This window comes from Agelaius tricolor, unplaced genomic scaffold (genome assembly GCF_023055355.1).
Source record: "Agelaius tricolor isolate 1412-34295 unplaced genomic scaffold, bAgeTri1.0.p SCAF_33, whole genome shotgun sequence".
Lineage (NCBI taxonomy): Eukaryota > Metazoa > Chordata > Aves > Passeriformes > Icteridae > Agelaius > Agelaius tricolor.
Genome location: NW_027269293.1, coordinates 2,409,111 through 2,429,770, shown reverse-complemented (window position 1 = coordinate 2,429,770; position 20,660 = coordinate 2,409,111). Strand labels below are relative to the sequence as shown.

The 20,660-nt window shown below is 61.9% G+C and overlaps 1 protein-coding gene across 7 annotated transcripts; it reads right to left on the bottom strand.

The window, feature by feature from the left end:
* Window positions 1-237: 237 nt before the first annotated feature.
* ABCA7 (ATP binding cassette subfamily A member 7) lies at window positions 238-19,817 on the bottom strand. 7 transcript variants are annotated; one of them, XM_071452155.1, is made up of 51 exons: window positions 19,686-19,816; window positions 18,061-18,326; window positions 17,868-17,961; window positions 17,586-17,727; window positions 17,377-17,504; window positions 17,191-17,312; window positions 16,715-16,909; window positions 16,544-16,633; window positions 16,229-16,454; window positions 15,997-16,136; window positions 15,804-15,920; window positions 15,497-15,676; window positions 15,208-15,416; window positions 14,941-15,117; window positions 14,561-14,783; window positions 14,257-14,478; window positions 13,942-14,146; window positions 13,757-13,873; window positions 13,234-13,405; window positions 12,975-13,106; window positions 12,080-12,219; window positions 11,866-12,003; window positions 11,560-11,771; window positions 10,759-10,831; window positions 10,302-10,504; window positions 10,150-10,198; window positions 9,897-9,959; window positions 9,486-9,503; window positions 8,771-8,913; window positions 8,563-8,687; window positions 8,389-8,487; window positions 7,463-7,658; window positions 6,853-6,947; window positions 6,631-6,663; window positions 6,196-6,301; window positions 6,038-6,112; window positions 5,278-5,447; window positions 5,029-5,206; window positions 4,828-4,943; window positions 4,530-4,674; window positions 4,307-4,430; window positions 4,086-4,218; window positions 3,368-3,488; window positions 3,203-3,265; window positions 3,008-3,114; window positions 2,246-2,387; window positions 2,041-2,175; window positions 1,851-1,954; window positions 1,113-1,205; window positions 795-1,032; window positions 238-720 (listed from the first exon to the last, which is right to left on the bottom strand). In XM_071452155.1, the coding sequence occupies exons 2-51, from the start codon at window positions 18,124-18,126 to the stop codon at window positions 580-582; spliced, it is 6,735 nt and encodes a 2,244-aa protein (XP_071308256.1). In that variant the 5' UTR covers window positions 18,127-18,326; window positions 19,686-19,816; the 3' UTR covers window positions 238-579. The 7 variants fall into 7 exon arrangements, with proteins under 7 accessions (XP_071308256.1, XP_071308252.1, XP_071308254.1 ...); XM_071452151.1 differs by having other exon boundaries at window positions 8,771-8,916; window positions 19,686-19,815; XM_071452153.1 differs by having other exon boundaries at window positions 8,771-8,916; window positions 18,061-18,301; window positions 19,686-19,815.
* Between the last annotated feature and the right edge of the window lie 843 nt (window positions 19,818-20,660).

Below are 20,660 nucleotides of genomic sequence, written 5' to 3'. Positions count from 1 at the left end.
CGTTCCAGTCCCCCGCGAGGTCGGGGGAGCCCCCCAGACGCGGCCCTGGCACAGGCGAACATCAAACCCTCTGTCCAACTGACAGAAGGAGAGGATACGGTCTTAAGCTGTGCCAAGGGAAATTTAGGCTGGGTATTAGGAAAAGTTACTTATGGATGTGGTGCTGCCCGTGTCCCGCTGTGCCCCCACCCTGTCCCCCAGCACGGTCGCGTTGTGGCGAGGCCAATGGAGCCCCCCAGCAGTACCACAGTTTTTATTGAATTGCTCTGTTACAGCAAGCTCGGCTCCGGTGGGGAGCAGTGGGGTCCCAAGGCCAGCCCCAGACCCCCCCATCCAGCTCAGCCTCCTGCAGGGCATCAACCCCACAGCAGGGAGCCAGGGCCAGCTCTGTCCTGGCACAATGACCCCTCCCCAGCACCCACTGTCCCGTCAGATGGTGACACCATGCCAGCGGGCAGGATGTGCCTCTTCTGTGCAGTTCTGGGGGGCTGCAGTACCCCAAAACCCAGTGACCATGGCTCCTGCTGTGGTGACAACCAAGGACGGGGCTGTGAGGGTCCATGGGACACCATGGCCCACTCAGACAGCGCTCTCCTGGTAGCTGTCATCCTCCAGGAACCTGCTCAGCCTCCTCCCAGGGCTGGTGGCCACATCCTGCCCTGAGGCTGTCACCTCCCCGGCGTCCCCATCGCTCTGCTCCTGGGCAAAGTGCATGAAGACCTGCAGGAATGACAGGATGAGAGATGGCACCGTGGGACAGGGCCACCACACCCTCACACCGCCTCCCCCGTCACCTGGTCCAGCGTGGTCTGGGACACGGAGTAGTCCTCTATGTGGCAGGGGCCACGGTGGGCGGCCAGAAGGCTGAAGACGGTGGCCAGGGAGGTGACACGGGCAGGAAGGTGGTACTGCAGCAGCCCCCCGTGCTGCTCCCGCAGGACAATGCCAGGGAAATGCTGCTGCAGCAGGGCCTGCACTGCTGCTGGGCCAGGGCCCCCTGCCCGCACCACCACCGTGTACCCATCCCCAAACCTGCAGGGAGAGGGGACACTGCTGTGAGCACTGGCATGGCCACCACCCTCAGGAGACACCCTTAGCCCCCACCCCAGTACCTGTTCTTGAGGTGCTGGACGCTGCCCAGGCAGCGGAAGCGGCCGTTGACCATGATGGCCATCCTGGTGCAGAGCGCCTCGCACTCCTCCATGCTGGGGGGACACGTGTGAGCCCCCCAGGGCAGAGGGACACTCCCCTCCGGGGGTGCTGCCCCACAGGGGGGTTATGGGGTGTAGCAGACTCCATGGAGCTCTAGCCAGCTCCATGGAGGGCTGAGACTTAACAGGAGGAACTGCTGAGTCATTATGAGAAAGCAAAATAAGCTCCTGTCTTCTGCCTAGTGACCCCATAGGTCACTTTTTCCTTAACCTTTACTATTGGACAAGTTTGGATCTCCCTATACTCTATAAAAAGGGGCTGGTTTAGCCCATTCGGCAGAAGAGCTGTCGCTGGAACCCTTCACAGACTCCTCAATAAACCACGGCTGTGGAACTGCCAGGACGCTCTTTGCTGTCTGCCTCTGCCCCTCGCCCTGTGGCACTTCTGGCAAGCACGAGCTGAAATCCTAAGAGAGCTGACAATCACTAATGAGCTGAAAATCACTTAGCTTGCCGAAGGTAGTAGCTACGACTTGGAGCTGCATAGGTATTGGCACTCTGTCTCCCAGAGGGACTGAGTTATCTGGACAAGGACTGCTTTGCTCGGGGTTAAGCCCAATCTGAGGGCTGCGGGGGCTTGGGGGAGACCAACACCCCCCCGCCTTAACAATGGGGTGCTCCCCTTTGTGGGGGACTCACCTGTGGGACGTGAGCACCACGGACCGTCCGTCCCGGATCACGCCAAGGATGCGCTCCCACAGGAACCTCCGGGCTTGCGGGTCCATCCCCGTCGTGGGCTCATCCTGCAACAACGGGCCCAGGGTCAGCCTGGGCAGGACCCTGCTGCTTCTGCTGCTGCTGCTGTGGGGCCTCCCAGTGCCCCCCTCACCAGGAAAACAACGGGGGGGCAGCCGAGGAGGGCGATGGCCGTGGAGAGCTTGCGTTTGTTGCCCCCGCTGTATTTGCCCGCCGGCCGGTCCGCGTGCGGGGCCAGCCCCAGGGCTGTGATGCCCCACTGAGCCACCTGTGAGAGACAGAGGGGGTGAGGCTGGGGGGCTCCCCCTGGCCTGGGGAGGACAGGGAACAGGCCCTACCCTGGGCGTCTCCTCCTCGGGGATGCCGCGCAGGCGGCTGTAGAATTCCAGGTGCTCCCGCCCCGTCAGCAGGTCCGTGATGGCGTCAAACTGGGGACAGTAACCCATGTGCTGGTGGACAGACTGGAGGTCGGTGAGCACGCTGTGGGTGGGGGACAGGTGAGCATGGGACAGGGACAGATGAGCATGGGACAGGGACAGGTGAGCGTGGGACAGGGACAGGTGAGTGTGGGACAGGGATAGGTGAGCATGCTATGGGATGGGGACAGGTGAGCATGGGGCCAGGACATGTGAGCACAGGATGGGGACAGGTGAGCATGGGGCAGGGACAGGTGGGCATGGGACAGGGACAGGTAAGCATGCTGTGGGATGGGGACAGGTGAGTATGGGGCAGGGACAGGTGAGCATAGGATGGGGACACGTGAGCATGGGAGAGGGACAGGTGAGTATGGGACAGGGACAGGTGAGTATGGGACAGGGACAGGTGAGCACACTGTGGGATGGGGACAGGTGAGCATGGGACAGGGCAGGTGAGCACAGGATGGGGACAGGTGAGCATGGGGCCAGGACAGGTGAGCACGCTGTGGGATGGGCACATGTGCCAGGGATACTTTGGGAATAGGGACAAGCAGCTGCAGAGATGAGGATGAGGATGAAGCAGGCTGCAGGGCAAGGGGCCAGGAAGAGCACAGGGGGGACAGAGATGATGGCTGTGGGGACATGGAGAGGGATCCAAGCCGTGGAGTCCCTGCACTCACCCACCTGTGCCCCTTCAGCCAGGCCTCCCCCAGCGTCACCTCCGTGTCCCCTGTCAGCATCTTGAAGGTGGACGTTTTCCCAGCACCATTCACCCCCAGGAGGCCAAAGCACTGTGGGGGCAGAGCAGGCTCACTGGCAGCCCTGGCCCTGCCCAGAGAGCTGTCTGTCTGTCTGTCTGTCTGTCCATCGGCCCCTCACCTCCCCGGGGGGGATGGCCACGCAGAGCCGGTCCACGGCCGGAGCCTTCCTGCGCGGGTACACCTGCACGGAGGAGAGGTGGCATTGCCACCCTGCCACTGCCAGTGGGGCCAGGGGTCCTGGCTGGGCTGGAGCTCGCAGCAGGGTCCAGTCCCAGCCACCCACCTTGGTCAGGTCCTTCAGAAGCAGGAGGTGGCCGTGTGGGGGGATGCTGCCCACCCTCGCCCGCTCCCTGGCCACGTCCTGGTCCTCATCTCCCAGCGAGGGCAGCTCCAGAGCCCGTGGGCTGTGGGAACAGTGGCAAGGGCACATCCAGGGCTGTCCATGCCCTTGAGCACCCCCAGGGTACTGTGTCCACTTCTGTATCCAGTTTAGGAAGGATGTTGAGACACTTGAACACATCCAAAGGAAGGCAACAAGGCTGGTGAGGGGCTTGGAACACAAACCCTACAAGGAATGACTGAAGGAGCTGGGGGTATTTAGCCTGGAGAAAAGGAGACTCTGGGGTGACCTTATCACTCTCTACAGCTCCTGAAAAGTGGTTGTAGTCAGGTGGGATTGGTCTCTTTCTCCAGGCAGCACTGACACAACCAGAGCTCACAGTCTCAAGCTGCACAAGGGAAACTTAGGTTGGATATCAGGAAAAAACTTTTTATGGAAAGAGTGATAAAGTACTGGAATCATCTGCCTGGGGAGGTGGTGGAGTCACCATTCCTAGATGTGTGTAGAAAAATCCTGGATGTAGCCTTCAGCGCCATGGTCTAAGTTGAGGTGTTGGGGCTGGGTTGGACTTGATGATCTTAAAGGTCTCTTCCAACCCAGTGATTCTGATTCTCAGTGATTCTGGGATTTTGATTCTCAGGGATTCTGGCATTCTGCTCACCCCAGGCGCAGGAGGAAGCGGTGGTACTGCAGCAGGAGGGTGAAGAGGAAGAAGACAATGCCCTCGATGGCCATGGCAAACATGTTCTTCCCTGCCAGCTCCCAGGAGAGGGGAGACACGAAGCGCTTGTCCCCTACAAGCAGCCAGAGGGGCTGTAGGAATAGGGGACCCCTGTGCTGGGCTTTGGGGAGGGTGAGCAGCCCTGACACCCCCAGACTCACCAAACCTCTCAAAAGCATCAGCCATTGCCTGGTTCTTCACCATGTCAATGAGGCCTCGGCCCAAGCAGAAGTGGGGGAAGATGAGGAAAACCTTCTTCAGGACACGGTTGATGTCATTGAGGTTCTGATGGGGCAGCAAGGAGAGGGGTGGGGGAGCTGGCACTGGCACTGCAGGGGAGAGATGGGGGGTGCAGGGCATCCCAAGGCTCATCCCAAGGCTCACCTGGTCCACAAAGAGCTCCAGCACAAAGGTGGCCACGCTGCCATTGATGCCAATGAAGAGGTTGATGCAGGTCAGGGCCACGTAGGCAGTGCTGGGGATGCTGAAGAGGAAGGAGGCTGGATACATCAGGGGGGTGATGGACCATCTGCAGGGGGGAGAGCAGGGCCTGGCTGAGGTGCACATCCCAACCTGGGGGGCTTGAGAGTGCACCCACCCTCCCAAGCACCACAACCCCTCACCCCGGCTGCCCCCAGCCCCACAACCCCCTCGCCCCTGCTGGGCTCTGCTGCCCCATCACCCGTAGAGCAGCAGCAGCAGCACCAGGGAGGGCAGGTTGGCCGAGGACACGTAGGATTCCTGCTGGAAGCAGAGGAAGATGAGGATGACCAGTAGCGCAGGGACCAGGTAGTTGCACTGAGGGGGTGGAAAAGCAAGGAAAGGGGTCAGGGGTGGGACCAGACCCCTTGGAACTGATCCCTGTCCCCATCCCCATCCCCACCATGTCCCAGGCGAAGTTGCCCAGCCAGTAGGTGATGGGCTTCATCCCGCTGACAAACTGAAGGTGCTTGGCCTTGCTGACCCTCTCCTCAATGAGGAAGACAACGAAGCTGGCCGGGACGAAGGACATGGCGAAGATCACGCAGATGGAAACCAGCACGTCCACAGAGGTGGCCATCCTGCCGAGGAGGGCAGAGAGAGCTCAGCAGGGAGCCAGAGGGGGCTGTGGGACCCCCAAGGCCACACTCACAGGGCGGCCTCGCTGAGCTGCTCCTTGGTGAGGTTCAGGGGGTGGTTGGTGGCCGTGATGCCGAAACGCGCGGGGTCGGCGCCGGGGGGCAGCCGGGCTCGCAGCAGCCCATTGCTGGCCACGTTGAGGAAGGAAACCATGGCGTGCCAGCCCTTGTTGTTGAACCAAACCTGCAGGGTGGGGAGGGTTGGGCAGCTCAGAGGCCCCCAGCCAAGCTGGCACTGCCCCTGGCTCCCACTCCCACCAGGAGCATCCCCACTCCCCATCGGGCTCAGGCTCCCCTGCAGCCCCAGCCATTCTCAGTCCCCCTTGAGAGGACATCACTGCTGTCGCAGACATCTTTCATGAAAAATCCCTTCCTTAGGATTTTTTTCCTCCTGAGAAGCTGAGAGGCCTCAGGAACAAAATGTAAACCATGGTTATCTGCTGCTGTGGAATGCAACAGGTGGATCTGGGATTGGCCCATGTTGGATGTTTCTAATTAGTGGCCAATCACAGCCCAGCTGGCTCAGACAGAGAGCCCGAGCCACAAACCTTTGTTATCATTCTTTCCCATTCTATTCTTAGCCAGTCTTCTGATGAAACCTTTTCTTCTATTCTTTTAGTATAGTTTTAATATAATATATATCATAAAATAATAAATCAAGCCTTCTGAAACATGGAGTCACATCCTCATCTCTTCCCTCATCCAAGAACCCCTGTGAACACGGTCACAACTGCCACATCCCTGCTGCCCCCAGCTGTCACCCCTGAGGCACACCTTGATATTCCTGCGGGCATCCAAGCCCTCGATGAAGCGGCTGAGGTTGGCCAGGAGCCGATCCGAGGGGCTGCCCTGGGTGCAGGAACACACGGTGAGGAGGGGTCTCCCAGCCCTGGGACGCCCAGAGCTGAGCCAGGGGCTGAGTCCAGCTGTACCAGGGTGATGTTGAGCAGCACACGGAGCTCCAGCACTGCCTGATCCACCTCTGCTGCTGATGGCAGGGCCTGGGAGCTGCCAGCACCCAGGGAGAAGCCGCCGTACCTGCAGGAGAAACGGGGCTCCCACACCTGCCAGAGAGACTCCCACTGCCAGTCTGGCAGGAGCTGGGCTTGAGGATCCACGTGGGTCCCTTCCACGCCAGGAAATTCTACAATTCTGTGAAACCTGACACCCATTCCCCGCTGCCACCCTTGTGCAAACTCAATCCTCCACTCACCCAGGTGCCAGATAAGGGACACAAAGCAGGGGGCTGAAGGCACCTGGATGATGCCTCTGCCCAGGGACCACTCAGGCCCTCCCCAAACCCACCAGGGATCTCCTGTCTCCCTCCATCCCTGGCTGTGCCAGGCCCCAGCCCCTGCCCAGCTCACCTCTGCTCATTCACCCACTTCTTGTTCCTCAGCCTGAAAGAAACGAGGAGGGGGAGTCAGAGGAGAGAGGAACCCCCTGAGGGGACATTAGGGCAGCACCTGCCCAGCCAGCCACATGTCCCCAGCAGTGTCCCCTTTCCCCAGGTGTTCCTGGGGTGCTCCCTTGGTGTCCCCACAGTGTCCCTGCAGTGTCCCTGCAGTGTTCCCAGCCCCAGCACTCACTCCTGACGGATGATCTGGGGATAGGTCTTCACCAGGTAGTCAGAGATGTTCCTGCCCGTCAGGTTCTGAAGGATGTCCCCTGTGCCCCTCTGCACCTGTGGGATGGACAGAGGGGCTGGATGGACACCCAGCCCTGTGGCATCCCCAGAGCATCACCAGTGTCACAGACAACTTTAATGGAAAATCCTTTCCTTAGGATTTTTCCTCCTGAGAAGCTGAGAGGCCTCAGGAACAAAATGTAAACAATGGTTATCTGCTCCTGTGGAATGCAACAGGTGGATCTGGGATTGGTCTCATGTGGTTGTTTCTAATTAATGTCCAATCACAGCCCAGCTGGCTCGGACTCTCTGTCAGAGCCACAAGCCTTTGTTATTCATTCCATTTTTTTCTATTCTTAGCCAGCCTTCTGATGAAATCCTTTCTTCTATTCTTTTAGTATAGCTTTAATATAATATATATCATAAAATAATAAATCAAGCCTTCTGAAACATGGAGTCACAGCCTCATCTGTTCCCTCATCCTCAGACCCCTGTGAACACGGTCACACAGCAGAGCCCCCACAGCCAGCAGTGACAGAGCCCTGGGGCTGTCCCTGCCAGGCTGGGGTTACCTGGGGTGGTGGGAGCCCCCCGGCCCCCTCAGGGCACTCAGGCAGCATCCTGTGTGCCCCTGGCCCGCTGCACAGGCAGGGGGGTGATGGCTTTGCCCGTGTCCAGTTCCCACGCTGCAGCACCTCCAGCAGGGATGGGGGGGCTGAGGGGGTCCGGAAGCCATCAGGGTGGGATGCTGGGGGGCACAACCCTGCCCTGGGCACCAGGGGAAAGAGAGAGAGAGAGAGAGACACTCCTGTTACCAGCCTGGTGTGAGCCAGGGGCACCGGGACCCACCGTGGGCGTGCTGGGGGTCCCATAGCATCACACCAGGTGGCAGAGCTGCTCCGTGGGCAGGTGGTTTTGGGAAAGCTGCAAAAGGCAGGCCCTCAGAGGCAGCAGAACTGTGATTAGAGCTAAGCAGCAGCCATGAGATAGGTCAGCAGAAAAATTATTTAAACTGTAGAAAAGCAAGGACAAATAGAACAATGGTCTGTGTATTAATGCTTGTCTAGAATAACTCTCTAAGCTACAGTGAAGTTTCTCTAGCAAGATATTAGGAAGTTTGAAGCTTAATAATGGAGCTCTGTGTGTTGTGTTTTAAGGCTTACAAGCAGGTATTGTATTTGAAATAAGCAAGCATTGTTTAACCAAAGGTACATGTGCTTATAGTGGTTGGATAGAACTACTGTCAATGTGCTTTTGCTTTGTGTGATTGATCAAGAAACTTATAAAGTGAGTTGTAACATTAAGTTCTTGGTCTGCTGCCTGGGATGCGAGCTGCTGGCATCTTCCCATTGCCATCACCGTGTAATGAGACTGATGCTGAAAAAATAAAACAGCTCGAGGCACGTTCCACAGCAGCCCCGTCCCGCTCGTGATCTGTAAACAGTCCCCGCTGCATCAAAGGGACTGAGGAGGGGCCAAGCCAGCCCCGGACACTCACGCCTTCCCCTCTTCCTTCATGCACTTGGTGCCGAAGCCGGGCTCAGCCAGGAGCGCCTCCAGCAGCCGGGATGTGTCGGCGTCTCCCGGGGCGTCGTTGCTAAAGCGGGACACAGGAGTGAGCTGGTGGCGCTGGGGGACCGGGGACAGGGCGGGCACAGGGCTGGGGACACACCTGAAGAAGGTGAACTGCTGCCCGTACATCCAGGGCTGGAGCTGCAGCGGCGGGTACCTCCCGAAGGGCGGCACGATGAGGCTGAAGAGCAGCGCGATGCAGACAAAGACGGCGGGGAGGACGATCTGAGGAGCCCGAGGTAGGGGAAAATCAGGGCTGGCTCTGCCCCACCGTGCATCCCCCATCCCCTCCCTCCCCGCGGCCCCACCTGCGCCAAGAAGCCGCGGGTGCTGCGCCGAGCGTGGAGCATCCTCTTGGTGAAGAGAGCGCGGAGCTGGCGGCAGGTGAGCGCCCAGCCCCGCACCCTCCCGCACGCCGCCCCCCGCAGCAGGTCCGTCTCCCGGGGCTCCTCTGCTGCGGGCAAGAGATGGATTTGGCAAGGGACTCGTGCCAGGGGGCACGGCGGGCTGGCAGGGGCATCCTCATACCCCAGCAGGGACGGGATGCTGCATGCAGGAGCCCCCAAACAGACCCCAGCAGGGACGGGATGCTGCATGCAGGAGCCCCCAAACAGACCCCAGCCCACACCCCAGCGGGGATGGGATGCTGCATGCAGGAGCCCTAAATCCCCCCAAAATGCCCCCAGCCCAGCAGGGATGGGATGCTGCATGCAGGAGCCCCAAATCCCCCCAAAATGCCCCCAGCCCAGCAGGGATGGGATGCTGAATGCAGGAGCCCCCAGCCCCCCAAAATGCCCTCACCCCATCAGGGATGGGATGCTGCATGCAGGAGCCCCCAGCCCCCCCAGACAGCCCCCAGTCCCCCCAAAATGCCCCCAGCCCAGCAGGGATAGGATGCTGCATGCAGGAACCCCCAATCCCCCCAAAATGCCCCCAGTCCCCCCAAACTGCCCCCAGCCCAGCAGGGATGGATGCTGCAAGCAGGAACCCCCAGCCCCCCCAAACCCCCCCCCCAGCTCCTACCTCGCCGAGCTCCTTTGGCTCAATGTAAAGGAGAGGACAGAGGGGTTACAACCAGCGCCCACCCCCGGGGCAGAGCTGGTGCCCCAAACCATCAGAGCCCCCCCAGAATGGCTGTCCCCACACCAGTTCTCCTTCAAGAGTTCTTCCCCCTGGGATTTCATATCCCATCCCAACTCCTGCACAGAGCTGGGCTTCCCCAAAGCCATCCTCATCCCAGACCTTTGTTCTGGGGACACCCCAAAACTGGCAGGTAGCTGTGCTGCACGAGGGCCCCTGAGTATCCCCCAGCTTGAAGGGATGGTTGCTTGGGTGGACAGCTGCCCAGATGGACACGTGCCATCACCCCAGCCCAGGAGATGGAGGTGGGGAGCACTCAGCACAGCTCAGGGCTCCCACCTGCCCCATCCTTACCCATCTCTCCATCAGCCACATCCCCGTCCCCCATCTCGCCAGGGACTGCTCCTTTCATGGTGCCTGAAAAAATGAGGACAAGATGCCAGGGCAGGACCAAGGCCACAGGCTGTGACACATCTGCATCCATGGGTGTCCCCAGCCTTTGCAGGGTGCTGGGGACACCCCACCCCTCTGCTCTGGGCTGCTGAGCACCTCCCCAGCCCCCCCTGTACCCCAGAGCTCAGCTCCAGCCAGGACTGAGGGGTTTCACCTGTGGTGTCAGTGTCCAGCGCTGTGTCCTCAGCCACCTTCAGGAAGATCTGGGGGTGTGGGAGGGCTGGTGTTAAACACACACCCCCAGAGAGGGAAACCCCCTGGTCATGGGCACCCCAGGAGCCCCCTGAGCGCAGCCCCCCTGGGTACCTCTTCCAGGGTGGTGTCAGAGATGCCATAGCTGGAGACCCCCAGCTCCCCCAGGCGCGCGTCCAGCTCACGGAACAGCTCCCCAAAGGCCCCATCCCTGGCCCCGCTGTAGGGCAGGACAAAGAGCACCTCGTGCCCGATGTCCTCCACCAGCCTGGAGCCAGGGACCAGCTTCTGGATCAGCGCCGACAGCTGGGCCACATCTGGAGGGATGGGGAGGGCTGGAAAGCCTGGAAACCCCAGGGGCAGGAGCCGCTGGCTGGCACAGCTGGCAACAGCTGGCCACAGCTCCGTGTGCCCAGCCTGAGGGTCCCCAGGGGAGATGGAGGGGATGGAGATCCCCCCCTGCACCTCCAGTGAAAGGGGGAGAGGGGCCACATGCACCCCCAGCCCCCCTGGCTGATGGGGGACGTCTGGGGAGCAGCTGGGGGGGACACTGAGGGGACAAAATGCTCACCCACGGTGCTGGCATCGCTGCCCCGCTCGCTGCCCAGGCCTGTGTCACTGCTGTGCTCTGAGTCACTGCCATCCTGCAGGAAAGGGGGGCTGGAGCCTGGCACCCCACAGCAGAACCTGGCCCCCAGTGCCCCCCAATACCCAGGATGGAGACACTGGTGTCGCCCTGATTTTTTAAGTTTTTCTAAGCCTTCTGATGTTTACATTCTTGTGCCAAACTTTCTCCCACGCTTCCTGTAAATAACTCATTGTTTTGCATGATTTTATGAGGAGGAGGAGAAATTTGATGGACTGTTGGTTTGTCCAGTGTCATTGGACAGGTGGCACTGTCACCCTCCAATCCACTGTCACTTTTGGAAAACTGTAAATGTTGGAGCCAGAAAATAAACTTCCCTTTTCTTCACCTTGAGCAGCAGTGTGTGCTCTCATGCTGTTTCATGTCCTACAGACATGGGGGCACACACCTGTGCCCGTGCCCTGTGGGTGTCACCCTGATTTTTTAAGATTTTCTAAGCCTTCGGATGTTTACATTCTTGTGCCAAACTTTCTCCCATGCTTCCTGTAAATAACTCATTATTTTGCATTCTTTTATGGAGGAGGAGAAGCTTGATGGACTGTTGGTTTGTCCGGTGTCATTGGACAGGTGGCACTGTCACCCTCCAATCCACTGTCACTTTTGGAAAGCTACAAATGTTGATGTCAGAAAACAAACTTCCCTTTTTCACCTTGAGAGCAGCGCTGTTTCGTGTCCTACAGTGACACACTGGCTGCCCTTTGGGGGGATGATCATCAGGGTCCCCACCTTTTTGGTGGCACCGGGGACAGTGCCGGTGCTGCCGCCTGTCCCGCTCCTGTCCCGCTTCACCAGGGTGAGGTGGTAGCCCGTGCCAAGCCTGGCCTTGAGGAAGAGGGGGGACCCACAGCAGCAGAGCCGGCCCTGGGAGATGATGGCAGTGCGGTCCCCCAGCAGCTCCGCCTCGTCCATGTAGTGCGTGGACAGGATGATGGTGCGACCTGGGGGACCAGCAACGAGCTTGACCCCCTTGCTGGACCCCTCCCCATTGCAGGTTCTCCCCTCAGAGGGTGAAGTGGGGGCTCCCGGCCCCACCTTTGCGGTACTTGAGCAGCAGCTCCCAGATGCTGCGGCGGGAGAAGGGATCGACGCCGGCCGTGGGCTCGTCCAGGATCACCACGCGGGAGCCGCCCACGAAGGCGATGGCCACCGAGAGCTTCCTCTGCATCCCGCCTGCGGAGGGACGGCGTTGGGGGGGCTCGGAGCCACGGAGCCCCGCCCCGGCACCCAGCCCGACCCCCGCACGAACCCGAGAGGTTCCTGGTCTGCTCCCGGCGCTTGTGGGGCAGCCCGGTGTCCTGGAGCAGCTGCTCCACCTCCTCCTGCACCTGCTGCTCCGAGAGCCCCTTCAGCCGCCCGTAGAACCAGACGTGCTCCTCCACCGTCAGGCTGTGGGGGGGAAAGGCAAGGTGAGGGGTGTTGGGGAAGATGAAACAGGAAAGCCTTATAAATAGGATTGTCTGGCAAAAGATTTTGAGAGTATAGAAACTATAAGCGAGATTGAAATGAAAGCAAGCTTTGAGATCCCTCAGTTACTGAACAACGGGAAAACAATGGTATGGCCGGCTGAAAGTAATCCTCTTTTGAGGAAACAACACCCTCTGCCTGCAGACAGCTCCAAGGGTCAGAGCAGACCCTGCCAGCTTGGCAGAAGGGGCCCAAAGAGGAGTTTTTAGGGTTCAAAATGTAACACAGTATGGTAATGTAGTGATTCTTATAGGCTGTATGGAAATGCTATAGGATTTGTATCTTGTACTAGATTGGTCAGTGAGAATCAGAATATTCAACACAGAAGATGATTTATTGTATTGGAACGGGAACTTCACTCTCTTAGCTCTTGTCTCTTACCCCTCTTACCCCTTTTACTCTCTTAAGCTTTTGCTCTCTTACTCCTTTTACTCTCTTACCCTCTCATCCTCTCTGCCCCTCTCTTCTCTCAGTCCTGCTCCAGCTGTGCCTGGCAGCTCCCAGCAGGGCCCTGCACCCAGGCCCTTTGCAATAAACCCCAAGTTCCTGACCTGGCTGCAGAGATCTCTCGTGTCCGTCTGTCCCGACCACCCTACCCCCCATTGCTCCTACAGAGGGGCACAGGGACTGAGGGGACAGCCCTGCATCACTCCCCACACCGCCCCAGCCATGCCTACATGTCAAAGAGCACGTTGTGCTGGGGACACATCCCCATGGATTTGCGGATGCTGTCAATGTCGGAGCGGATGTCCCAGCCCAGGATATAGGCAGTGCCCGAGGTGGGGGGCAGGAGGCCAGTCAGGATGGACCTGGAAGTGGTGAGAAAAGTGGGTCATGGAGCACAGGGGCAGCAAGGCTTGAGGCCAGGGTAGGGACAGAGTCAGGCTCAGCTCCTGTCCCCAGCCATGGCCACGCAGCCCCTCTGGGGTGGCTCACATGGTGGTGGTCTTTCCAGCGCCGTTGTGGCCCAGGAAGGACGTGATCTGCCCCTCATAGAAGTCCAGGCTCAGCCCATTGACAGCTGCACGGCCGCTGCTGCCATAAACCTTCACCAGGTTGCGGATGGAGACGCCGGGCTGGAGATCAGCAGGTGGCTCCTCCACCAGCACTGGAAGCCACCAAGGGGTCACATCCCCGGCCAGGACCCCTTTGGCAGCGACCCTAAACCTCCCCAGCAGCGACCCCAGAACCTCCTTGGCAGTGACCCCAAACCTCCCCAGCAGTGACCCCAAAGCCTCCCTGGCAACGACCCCAAAACACCCCAGCAACTCTGTCCCCCGCACCAGCCCTGTCCCCAAAGATTTCCCCAAAGCTGTCCCCAGCCCTGTCTCTAGAGGTGCCCCCAGGGATGTCCCCTTGCCATGGGGTGTAGGGCCCTCCTCTGGGGTGAAGGCCTGGGCTGGAGGGCTCTATGGCCACTGGCCTCAGCCACGCAGCTCCAGGGTGGGCAGGGACTCACCTTGGGGGGCAGTGTGGGAGCTGCTGTGGTACAGGGAGTGCCCAGATGAGGATGACTCCCCAAACCAGTAGCTCTTCAGGAAGGGGAAATTCCAGGGCTTGGGGATCCCGTACTGACCTGCAGCAGAAGGGGTTAAGTGGGGCCAGGGCTGAGTGGCAGCTGGGGGTCAGGGGAGCTGCACTCACCTGGGAAGACACCCTCGATGTACCAGGTGGCCAGGCCATAGAGGACAGCGTCCAGCAGCAGCAGCCCCATGGCTGCAGCAAAGCTGTACGGGTCTCCTGGCACAGGGCTGGCAGCCAGGTTGTGCCACTGGATGCCCACCCCCTGCTCCTCGTAGAGAGAGAAGTAATCACAGCCAAAACCAAAGGCCACGGGGGACAGCAGGCTCTGAGGACAGCCAGAAAGGCAGTGAGGGCACAGCCTGGCCTGGGGGGTGCAGCCCAAAGCCCCCCAGCCAGAGCAGCAGGGGCATGGCAGAGGGGCAGACCCCAGCTCACCACAAGGACACGGAGTGGGAAGGTGATGTAGTCACGCCAGGCCACGCACAGCACGTAGGGCAGGTACAGCGAGAAGTAAATGATGCCACCGCACGCCGAGGCCAGGTTGGCACGGGGGAAGAAGGTGCTGATGAGGAAGCACTGGCTGATGGTGGCCACTGAGAAGGTGCCGAGGAAGAGGAAGATGACTGCTGGGTCGCTGTAGGGCAGGATGTTTCCCAGCTGTGGATGGAGGCAGGTTGGAGCCTGTGGAGCCACCCACGCTGGCTCCCAGCCACGCTGTCCCCTGAGACCTGCAACCTGCCTTGAGGATGAGGACAAGGAGGGCAGAGCTGAGGAGGAAGGGGATGAAGCTGCTGAGGAACCAGCTGAGCCAGAGGATCCCACTGCTCAGCCCCATGGTCTTCATGGTCTCCTTGAGACGCGTCTCCTTCTCATGCACCACCCCCTTGATGATCATGGCCACTGAGTAGATCCAGGCCAGAGTCATGAAGAGAGGCAGCGAGCGGTTCAGGACCCTCAGGAACCTGGGGAGATACCACCAGCAATTCCACTCTTAGCTCAACACTCCTGGGCCACTCTTGTGCCAGGGACAGCAATGCACGACCGGCCCTGTGCCACCTCCCCGCTGCTGCAGGGGGATCACTCAATTGTCCCAGGGTCTGGGGCTGCCCCTCTACTCACACATCATCCACGTAGCAGGGGTAGGGCATCTGCTGGACGTAGACCCCAGTGCGTGGGGCAGCCCCAGTGTGCACCCTCACCACCGCCTGCTCCACCAGGTCCTGGATGTACACGAAGCCGCCCCAGACGTAGCGCAGGTCACTGAAGGGGTCAGCTGCAGGGCCTGGGTCCCAAAACCTGGCGGCAGAGCACGGTGCTGGCACCAGGGATCCCCTGGCAATGAGCACAGGGTGGCCATGGAGACAGGCAGGGTGGGCATCCCCCAACCTGTCCTTGATCTTGTTGGTCCTCGTGACGTCGTCGATGTCCATGCGGATCTTGTAGCGGACGTGGGGTGGCAGTCCGGGGGCTGTGGCATTGATGGGGGGCTGGAAGACCACGGCTGCCCAAAACTGCTGCTCCTCCAGCAGCTCCAGGGCTCGGGCCACCAGCTGCTCCTCGGTGGCCACTGCCTCGATCTTGTCCAGGCAGACACACTGTGGGAGGGAGGGCAGGTAGGGCTCAGCAGGAGCGGGTGGTGCAAGGGGCCAGCCCCCCCCAGCAGGGTGACACAAACCTCCATGAACTGTGACAGCGTGCTCAGCACTGCGTCCACATCAGCGTACAGCTGGTGCCAGGTGAGGCCTGGTCCCCCTGCTGGCCCCGTCAGGAATGTGACCAGCTCTGGCAGCTTCCAGGAGGTGCCGTTGAGGAACCCGTCCAGGAGCTGGGCTGTGCTCGGGGCCAGCAGCAGCTCCTGCAAAGCAGCAGGGTATGGGAGGCCACGCAGCCCACCCTGCATCCCACCCCGCTCCTGGCCAGCTGCACCCCAGCACAGCCCATCTTGCACCCCACAGCAATGGGAGGAGTCTGGGCTCACACACCTGGAGCACCTGCATCTCCAGGCTGCTGTTGAGGAGGGTGTAGATTCGGGGTCCCAGCTCCTGCCAGGCACCCCCCAACTCCCCCAGCACCGACAGCTCCCGGAAGGTTCGGTTCACCTGTGTGAGGGAGGTGAGGCAGGGTTGGGATGAGACCCCCCCAGACCCCTGCAGCCCCCCTGCAGCCCCCACTCACCTCAGCCATGACACTGTCGGGGCCAGGCCCAGGTGGGGTGTACAGGATCTTCCCCACAAAGAGGGGCTTGATCCCCCGCCAGAAGATCTGGGAGAGGGGGCTGGACTCCAGGCTGTGGAGCAGCTCCCTGCAGAAGGGACCTGGGGGTGCAGAGCTGAGCCCTCACCACCAGCCCCCCACCACCAGCCCCCCACAGCCCCTGGCTGAGCCTCCCACAGCCCCCCACACTCACTGGTGCTGCCTGAGGCCACGGGCCTGTGCTCCGAGCTGTTCCGGTCCAGGAAGGCTTTGACATCGTTGTCCTCGTACCAGTTGAGGGAGGGGATCCTGAGGCCCCCGCCCTCGGGGTGGCCACAGGCGATGCGGGACAGGGCTCTGAAGGCACCCGTGCTGCTGTTGGGGGCCCTCAGCCCCTCAATCTCCTGACGCAGCTCAGCCAGGCTGGTCATGGAGGAGACCTGGGGAGAGTGGGGTGAGAGTGGAGAGGGGCAGTGGGGGACAGGGACACGGTGGGGGCGAGCAGGGGGCAGGGGAGTGAGGGCTGTACCTCCTCCATCAGGGATGCTGCATCCCGCAGGAAGCTGCCCAAAGCTTCCACAGTGCCAGCGATTCCACCCAACTCTGAGCTCAGCTGTTCCTACAAGGGGCATGAGAAGGGGTCAGGGGAGGCCAGGGGGTCTCTGCCTCCTTCCAGCACCCGACCGCGCTGGGGCCTCACCGCCAGGAGTCGTGGGAAGTCCATCTGGGAGAGGAAGGAGCCCTCCATGGCACGGAGCTGGGAGCTGGGCAGCGCGCAGAGCTCTTGCTGCAGGCTCTGGGTGGAGTCGGCGTCGCCGCCCACCAGGAATCCCCCCAGGACCGAGGCGTTGCAGACCAGGACCTTCAGCGGGAGGCGAAGGCTCGCCAAGGAGAACTGGAAGGAGAGAGGAATTCACGATGCGGTCACCGGGAGGGGGCACCGGGAGCGAGCACCGGGAATGGGCACCGGGAGTGAACACCGGGAATGGGCACCGGGAGCGAACACCGGGAGTGAACACCGGGAGTGAACACCGGGAGCGGGCACCGGGAGTGAACACCAGGAATGGGCACCGGGAGTGAACACCAGGAATGGGCACCGGGAGTGAACACCGGGAGCGAACACCGGGAGCGGGCACCGGGAGTGAACACCGGGAGCGGGCACCGCGGGACACTCACGATGCGGGGGCTGAGCCGAGCCCCCATCAGCTCATCCACCAGCGCCGGGGGCAGGGATGTGTTGGCCCGCAGGAACCGGGAGAAAGTCTCGTCCTCTCTCAAGTATTCCCTCACCGGCAGAGCTGGGGGAGCAGGGGTCAGACAAGGGGTCTGGCTGCCCCGGCACCCCCCGCCCCCGGTGCTCACCCCTCCGCTGGTTCGCGCTGTCCCGGAGCCGGCGCAGGGCGGGCAGGAGCCGGGCAAAGCTGCTCAGGAGCCGCTGCCCGTGCCCGCGGAGCAGGACCTGCCGGGCTTCGCTCAGGAGACGGGAGACGCTGTGACACGGGACAGGGGTGGGCAGTGAGACCCCAGCCCAGCCCCGCTGTGCCCCGCAGCTGCCCGGCCCCGCCGCTCACATGGAGCCATCGAAGTTGCCCACCACGCCAGGGGCCTCTCCCGCCGTGGGGTGTCGGAAGCAGGGGTTGTTCATGTTGCAGATGATGCCCTGCAGCCAGGGCAGGGTCCCCGCAGAGGGCAGCGCCTTGTTGGGAAAGTGGCCTGAGGGAAAGGGAGGCAGGTTCAGGGGGGCACTGCAGGACCCCACACACACCCGAGCACCCTGTGACCACCTCCCGTGTTTGTCCCCCCGGTGGGACAGGGGCACACAGAGGGGGCTCGGCTGGCTCGAGGACACTCACACTCATGCTGCTTGAAGGGCGGGTGGGATCGGCGCACTGAGATCAAGATAAGGAAGAGGAAGAGGGGCCACAGGATCTCGATAGCCAGCTGGATCTGGGGGACACGCGAGGCCGGTTCACATCAGCGTCCAGGGCTCTGCCTGCCCCTGTGCCAGGCACCAGCGGCTCGGGGTTGCCCCAGTCGCCCACTCACCCGCTGCCGCCGGCGGTAGGTGAAGTTCTTCCAGAGCAGCAGCCCCAGCTGGGTGCCCACGGCCATCGCTCGGCTCCGGCTGAGAGCGGGGGGGCAGCCCCGAGCTGGGGGTGACGATCGGGCTCTCAGTTCCTTCTGCTTCGGGGCTTATCACAGCCCGGGCACGGTGCCGGGCACAGGGCTGAGCTCCGGGGCCGGCAGGAGCCGGACGGCATTCCGGCAGCAAAGCTCCTTTCCGGAACTAAAGGCTCAAATCACATTCTTTCCTAAACCAAAAGCACCAGAATTGTGCACGGGCTCTGTCCGGGAGCCAGGAGCGCGATTCACTGCCCATGCCGGGCACAGGGAGCAGTCCGGCACCCCAGGAACGAGCTGGGCAGCCCGGGAGAGGCTGAGACCTGCCCGTGCCTCAGTTTCCCCGTGAGAGGGATGCGGGTGGGGCTCTCATCAGCCCAGGAGCGGAATTGCTCCGGTGCAGTGGGCTCGGGGGCGAGCTCCGACACCCGCATCCCTCTCTGCCAAGTTGCCGGGAATTCACCCACCCCTGGAGCGGGGCCCGGCAGCAAAGCTCTGCCAAGGCGGCTCCGTGACGAGCCCGGTGGCGGCGGCGGCACGACCCAACCCGCAGCGTTCCGCCCGGTGCACCCGCCCACGCCCCGGGGAGAACCGAGCTCCGGGGCGGCTCCCCGGTCACCGCGAGCCTGGGACAGCACCAGCGCCCCCGGACTTGCCCCTCGTTTCGCCCCAGGGCCGGGGGAGCCGCGCACTCACCGCCGCCCCGCGCTCGCCGCCGCCCGCCCGCGCCCGGGGCTAAGCCGGGTCCCGGGAGCAGGCGGGATAAACGGGCACGGGGCAGCGGGATTAGGATCCCGGCTGGGAAATCCGCCTAATCCGCCTGCGGGGCCGGACACGAGTGGGTCCCGGGGGTAGGATTCCTCCGGGGATGCACCGGGGTCAGCTGGGGTGACACGGAGAGGAAGAAGGAGCTGCCGGGTGGGGGTGACACGGGGAGACAGAGGTGTCTGAGTGTCCCCATCCGCTGCAACCGAAGCGGAACTGCCGGTCCGGGGGAGCCCCAGCCCCGCGGGATGGGGGTGGGGGGTGGCCTCTTTTCGGGACAAAACAACCAGAGAATCCCTGGATCCTCCCGGGGGACTCGCGTGGGAATCTGCTCACTCATCACACGAGGACGAACACGCCGCCTCGCTGCACCGGGAGCCCGGCGGACCCCGGCAACCGCCGGACCAACCGCAGCTCCCGGCGCCCTCCAACCCCACGTCCCCCACGGTTCGGCCGCACGGAGCCCCGCTCTGGGCGGGGTGCGGAGTCACCGGGAGGGCGGACGGGCCGGGAGGGTGTGGGGACAGCCCGGGGGAGACACGGACAACCCAGGGGAGGGCATGGGGACAGCTCGAAGGAACGATGAGGACAATTCAGAGCGGACATGGGGACAGTTCGGGGCTACGAAGGGGACACGGGGATAGCCTTGGGGGGGGGGGGGGCGGGGTGGCACTAAGAGCCTCGAGGGGACGCTGGGGGGACGCATCCGGCCGAGACCAGCGGTCGGGACACAGCCTCGCCTCTCCTGTGGCCCCTCGCAGCCCCCGGCCCGGGACCCCCGTTACCTGATGCTGCTGCGCGGCCTCTTTAAGAGACCCCGCGAATCCGCCGGGCGCGCGCCGGCCCCGCCCTCCCCGCGCTACAAAGTAGCTGTGGGCGTGACGTCACGGGAGCCGGCTCTTAAAGGGGCAGGCACGGAGGGGGGGGCGGGGAGTGGGAATCCCGCCCCCATCCCATCCCATGGATCCCATCCTATCCCATCCCACGGATCCCATCCCATCCCATCCCATCCCACAGATCCCATCCCATCCCATGGATCCCATCCTATCCCATCCCATCCCATCCCATCCCATCCCATCCCATCCCATCCCATGGATTCCATCCCACTGATCCCATCCCATCCCATGGATCCCATCCTAGCCTATCCCATCCCACGGATCCCATCCCATCCCATCCCATCCCATCCCATCCCACGAATCCCATCCCATCCTATCCCATCCCATCCCACGAATCCCATCCCATCCCACGAATCCCATCCCATCCCATCCCATGAATCTCATCCCACAGATCCCATTCCATCCCATGAATCCCATGCTATCCCATCCCATCCCACGAATCCCATCCCACAGATCCCATCCCATCCCACGAATCCCATCCCATCCCATCCCATGAATCTCATCCCACTGATCCCATCCCATCCCATCCCACCCCACCCCACCCTTGAGCGCCCCCAGGGAGCAGCGCGGCTCTTCGAAACGCAGCATTTCGCCCAAAAAAAAAGTGGATCCCTTCCCGGCCAGGCGCGTCCCGTGCTGTTCCGTCGGCATTGTTAATCACTCATTAATTAGCCGCACATCTCTTAACCCGGCAGCGCCTTCCCGGCTCCTGCTCTCCCCCGGGACACGCAGCATCCCGCCCCAGCGCTCTGTCACTCCGGGGATCTCAGCCAGGTCTGCAGCCCCCAGGCACAGAGGGACCCGCCTGGGGCTGGAGGAGGTGCCTGCGGCACAGACCAGTTCCCGTTCGTGTTGAAAGGTTTG